Source organism: Centruroides vittatus, unplaced genomic scaffold, assembly GCF_030686945.1.
Source record: "Centruroides vittatus isolate TY-2023 unplaced genomic scaffold, ASM3068694v2 contig_620, whole genome shotgun sequence".
Lineage (NCBI taxonomy): Eukaryota > Metazoa > Arthropoda > Arachnida > Scorpiones > Buthidae > Centruroides > Centruroides vittatus.
Window position 1 is genome coordinate 3,870,003 of NW_027122381.1, and position 6,000 is coordinate 3,876,002.

General features: G+C 39.8%; 1 protein-coding gene across 5 annotated transcripts in view; it reads left to right on the forward strand.

Annotated features, from left to right (window-relative positions):
* LOC136979441 (extracellular matrix organizing protein FRAS1-like) overlaps positions 1 to 5,264 on the forward strand; it is a 522,959-nt gene extending 517,695 nt beyond the window's left edge. For all 5 annotated transcript variants that reach the window (XM_067275439.1, XM_067275436.1, XM_067275435.1 and 2 more), the window contains 2 exons: positions 3,645 to 3,791; positions 4,754 to 5,264. In XM_067275439.1, the coding sequence (XP_067131540.1) occupies positions 3,645 to 3,791; positions 4,754 to 5,113 (507 nt within the window). In that variant the 3' untranslated portion in view covers positions 5,114 to 5,264. The remainder of the gene's footprint in view (positions 1 to 3,644; positions 3,792 to 4,753) is intronic.
* The last annotated feature ends 736 nt before the right edge of the window (positions 5,265 to 6,000 follow it).

The following is a 6,000-nucleotide window of genomic DNA, read 5'->3' on the forward strand; positions in this document are numbered from 1 at the left end:
AAGTATATTTTCCGCTCATCTAACAAAAAAATTAGAGGAAACATTGATTCTGACAGTTTATGGGTTAATTATACTTTCTATTTGCAAAATTTCCTCAACTCTAGCACAAAATAAGAAAAAAGTGAATTTTTAAGAACTTTGCAGGATTTCCCGGGATAAAAAGAATTTCCTGGGTTGAAAAACAGCCGAGATCCCGTTGGAGAAACACTAATAAATATGCTTCGTATATGATTGTTTTTGACCGGACTCTATAAATACGTTTTACAAGTCTTTGGACTCGATTTTCTCGGTTTGAACGCCAACTCCTAATTACATTAATTGCAAAGTAAATTTAAAAACATAATTATGTTCAATAATAGTAATAACGATAAATATATTTACTTTCGAAGATTAAGAGTCTAAAATCTCTTAACAAAGTAACACAAATAGTGAAATTCCAAAATTTTTTTCCTTCTCTAACTGTTGTGAAGCAGTCGCTTGACATCCAGATGACAGTACCTGGCAGGAAATGGCTAAAACGGCCGTACGAGGTAACCTTACATTCCAAGACCTTGGGAGAAACACTACCGTTCTAGCCACCGTAATCTGGCTTTGGATCACTTTCCCAGAGACGAAGACTTTTTCGTTCCGGCGATTTCTGCCAGGCGTACACCGCGACGGGTTTTCGGTAGTTCTAAAGAACAATACAGTGGACCCAGACGGCCGGATGGCCGAGCGGTCGAGGTAGCAGCCTACCGCTCTTGGGGACCCGGGATCGAATCCGAACGTGTTGAATAATTCCCAGGAATTTTTCGGAGGGTGGTCCGTTCGGATATGTCAGGCCCGTCCCTCACCACCCGGTCGCTCCATTGTGGGCCTGTCCGAACCCATAATGAGCCTTTTAAAAGAGGCTCTCTTAGTGCCCACAGGGCGGAAAGAGTTTAAAAAAAAATACAGTGGACCCTCGGTATACGACCTTAATTCGTTCCTGATGTTTGGACATATACCAAACCAACCTTTCCCATAAGAAGTAACGTAAAAATGATCAATCCATTCTCATGTTTAAAAACCCCTCTTGATATGATATATTAATGGGGTTGTAAAATAATTTAAACACTGTTTGAGCAAATTAATAAAAAAATAAATTTTATTATAGATTTTTAAAGTTATTATAGTATATTGTATTATATTATTTAAATTATTAAATCAAAATCAAATCAAACCAAACTCTCCTTAATACGAATAATCTGTTTAGAAATTGATAAAGGGTTCAGCCCTTAGCCCGAGATATCTCGGGCAAGTTGTATAGCGTTACAAAAAATGGGGTCCTTTAGGACCCCTAAAAAAATTTTTTTTTTTTTTGATTTTTCGGATGTTTTCTAAGTCTCCAAATTTTTTGAAAAATTTTTACCCGCGCGAAAAAATTTTATTGCGAGTTTAATTAACCTTTAATGACACGCAATTAACGCTTAATGGTTTTTTTATGGGATTTTTTTATAAAACTTTATTCATCTTTCTAAAGTTCTAGTGCGTCGATTTTACTTCGGTAAAGTTATTTAAAGCTATTTTCTGATGTCAAAAACAGCATCCAATAGTTTTTTAATTTTTTTAATTAATAGATTTTATTATATATACGTTTAATTAAGTCGGGGGGTCGGAAATTTCAATTAAAATCGTAATTTTAAAAAAATATTTAGAAATATACCGCCATCTAGTATTCACCCTACTTTTTACCCTTCTCCTCCCGAGAGTTTCATGAGAATGTCCCGCGAAAGACGACACCAGCTGTTCTCAAGGTCATCCAGCTGTGTAAACAATGACACATCGGTGTCAAGTTTCGCGCTAAGGCGAGACAAAGGAAATTGTACTTTGAAGCTTTTTCTTCAAAATTAACACATTTCTATAATTTTTTTTTCGTTTTTATGTTTAACTACATTAAAATTAAAAAGTATTTAATTCGCCAGAGTCTGAACGAGTTAACTCGTTCAGACTCGTTCAGACTCTGGCGAATTAAATCCCTTTCGTAACGTTAGCAGATTTAATAATGTCTTTATTTTTCACGATTGTCGATATCGTCGTTTTCGGAATACGGTATGCAACAGTTAAATCTCGAACACGCATGCCTTATTTCTCAACAATCTTTTTTCAGTTCCATTGTGATTCTAGTCATTTTTTTTTTTTTTTTAGTTTTCTGTTGCTTTTCATTTGCCTTTTTGCAATTTGTGATTAATAAAAGTAATAAAATTTTACTTACAAATTAAAATCGGAAGAAATTTAACAAAGTTATAAACCATGGCACCGCGAACGTCTAGTCTGGTCTAGTACACCGATAGTGCTACTTGTTCATAGATGGCGCGTATAATTGAATTAAGTCGTATACCGAGCAAAATTTGTTTCGTCCAAACAGGATATATTCTAAAGCAGACGTATACCGAGGTTCCACTGTACTCGAGCGGCGGCCACGACGAAGCACCGATACCTTAAAATGTCAAACGGGAACGGTGGCATTTATCGTTTATCGTAAGCGAACGCGGAATTGGCAACAGGCCAGCATTTATAGGTATAAAATAAACAGCAGAAATGTAAAATCTAATAAATATATATTTAATTCAAGAACGACGAAGACAAAAGTTGTCTTTGGCGCGAAGTAATAGAAATACACATTAGAGAGGTTGAGGCGCACGTATTCAGCCAAAAACCTGAACGATGGTTGGACGAGCGCCGCCATCTGGCAATTCTAGACGGTCAATAATGGCGCTCGCTACGTCTAGAATGACGAGTAGACGATCGGCTTAAACTTCATTTTTTGTGTTTGTGGTTAATATTATAATGTATTTTATTAAAATAATGATTATTTAAGCATTTATGAATAATATTGTAAAGAAACAGACGATTTTAATCCCGAAATCATTTAATTATTCAATTTTTTAGCGAGTGATGCGAAGTGCCTATACAATTTACGGTTAATGTTACCTATGGTAGCAAACATAGCGGATCATCTCTGAAACAGTGGGGACGCACGTTCTAACCTAACTTAACCTATTCTAATAATTTGGTTGGCAATAATTACGGTAATTTATTAGAATAGGTTAGGTTAGAACGTGCATCCCCACTGTTTCAGAGACGAGCCGTCATGTTTGCTACCATAGGTAACATTAACCCAATTTACATATATTTGTTTTCATATTAGCTTATCTTAAGGTAGGTTTGTTCTTCCACGGCATCTTCTACCATTGACAGCGTAATACATTTGTAAATTTTCTAAAAATTAATTTTCCAAATTTATATAAGTCACTATTTCCCTCGACAAAAGCATGAGGTAGTCCTATCGTTCTCTTGTACGCTAGGAGACACAACGATAATTAAAAATAATTATTTAGTGTTATTAAACATCCTATAAATACTTTTAAACAGTTTAATTTGTTTATTTATCTTTGCTGGTAACCCTCGATGTTAAATGTATCTGCCATTTTGTCAACAAATTTCCCGTGAGTCAATGCACGACTTTCACTGAGTCACGTGATGTTGTGAACGATCGCCGCAAGGTCTTTTACTTGGACTTAAAACGTCAAACGTGTACTTCTGCTTGCCGTACAAGTTTAACGTTTGCACTTGCGCCTCAACCTCTGTATTATTGATCAACGATAAACTTTTCTCTTGAACAGGACCGATCGGATCCTTTAGGCGTGGACAAAAGCTTTCTGGACGTTCCTTTCGGAGCCAGTTTTGCCGATCAGAACGATTCTTTCTACTCCATGAAAGACATTCCCGGATTGGACGGATTTCTGTTTAAAGTGGATGCCCTATATCGGGTAAGTGTTGTTCTATCGTTTCGCGGCTCCGACGTGCTGCGGGCTATGTACCGTACCATACTTTGCACGGGCAGCAGGACTGGCCCAGCACAAAGTACGGTACTTTTTCGCTAGACGAGCCGAAACTTCTTCCGCGCCAAGCGCAGGCTGTTTAGGGAAGCTGGACCAACCCGGGTAATTCCACAGAATCGTCCACGTCATCAACTCTCCCTATTCGAATTTTACTCGGCTTTCTGACAATGCCAGGCCAGTGGACGCGATTGGAAGGTGCAAATACCACTTTATAAAATAAAAACTCAGCACCATACCGCAATATATGGCAATTCTGTCGTTCATACCAGGTGAGGCATCGTGGCCCGAAATTATGGCCTTGTGGTATTTGCCAAGGTTTGGTTAGAGTACAATACAGTACTAAACGGGAAAAAAATGCCAACGAAACGTGGGTTAAGAACTTATTTTACGGTATATTAACCAGAAGATAGGGGGAAAAGAATTCAACCGAAGTCATCGAATAGGGAGAAGCATTCAGCGCGGGAATAAATCCTTGATAATTAAAACCGATCGATTTTTTTTCTATGGGCAGTTAGGCGTACATTGTTATACATTCACAAAACACAATGGGATTTGATATAAAGTTATGGAAGAAACATAATTATTTGGGTGCGACTAAACTTCGAAGATGAATTTATTTGGCGGATGGTAAACAAGGATTTACTTTGTGCAAAGGCTGGATGGGATAGATCTGCACATAAAGAGGCAAATGTAATTCGTTTAAAACAGACCGTGCCTCTGGTTCGGAATGGCAAGATTTTCTTGTCTCGGAGGAACTGAACCGGCTTTTATCGTCCACGGTTTCCGGGTCGAAACAGTTTTATATTGGCTATTTTATATTGATTCCATTCCATCGCTACTACACGCGTTGGGTTACAAACTTAGATTTATGGGAATGTTTCTTCCACCAGGTGGATTCAGGACGTCGCTGGTATCTGCAGGTGGTCTACAGCATTGGTTCGGCCCGACGCCGCCACAGAAAGGCCAGACAAACGGAGACCCGAACTGGCACCAACATGCGAATCCTGCGGCTGGCCCCCGATCCTTCCCCTCCCGCCTCCGGTTGGACGGCTTTCCCCTGGTTGGGGGCGCCGCTGTCGGCACTTCTTCTACCCCTGGCAGTCTGGGCCTACCTTCGGAGGAGAGCGCTGACAGGCCGCCGCCCGACGGACAAATGCCCGGAGGAGGGTGAGGGCGATGGTTTTTTAACTGGTGGCCCAAGCGCCGGAACTTCCGGCCTGGGCCGCCGTCCTTCTGGGACAGAAGTGTGAAGGGCCGAACCAGAGTGGGAGGAGGTTCGAGAGGCGAGTCTGGCTGGAAAGAAAAGACAGAGAGAGTGTTTCGGCGGCAGGGGAAGAGGCCGAGAAGATTTTTGCGCCTGTGTACATTATTTTTCTTAGAAATAAAATCTAATTTGTTTTCCTTCTGCTCGTTCTTTACCAGGAGGAGGCAGTGGGAAGGAGTGGCTCCGAAGTTTATCCGACAGCGCGCGGGAGATGGGGAGACGTCCGGTATGAAACGTTACGATTTTTTTAAGCATGGACGGCTTTTGGCCGGGATTTCTTTGCCTTACAAGTATCACCTGCACAGGTCGCCATTTGGCAAATAACCATGGAATACATTAAGATCCGTTTCCGAGTTTGAACCAAGCACGGATGCCATCTCGCGGTTGTTTATTCATGGAACAAAATGATGATAACCATACGAATCGTTGCTTCGCCTACAAATGTACAACATATTTAATTCCTTATCGGGAACCGACAGTAAAATATTTCATTTTTCCGATATACCTGGTGCGGTCGCGGCTCAAACAACCCACCCGAAAGACCGCGGCCAGCCTTTTTTTCTATATGAAAAGTTCACTGCGTAAAAAGTCTAAACTTCGAAGATGAATTTATTTTGTCTGTCTTCGGACTTTAAAAAAAAAAATAAAAAAAAATAGCGGCCAATCCAAAATATCAAACATTACACTTGGAAAAGTCCGGAGACAGACAAAAGGAAGACTTCCCAGCAGACAAGAAAAATTAATATTAACCTCTTAACAGTCGGACTAGGCGCTACCAGTTAGTTGTGGAGATAAACCGTGGGAATTTTTTTAAGAATTTTCCCACGTGTTTTTCTCGTTTCCGTTTAGGAAAAAAAATTTTTAAACAGTTAC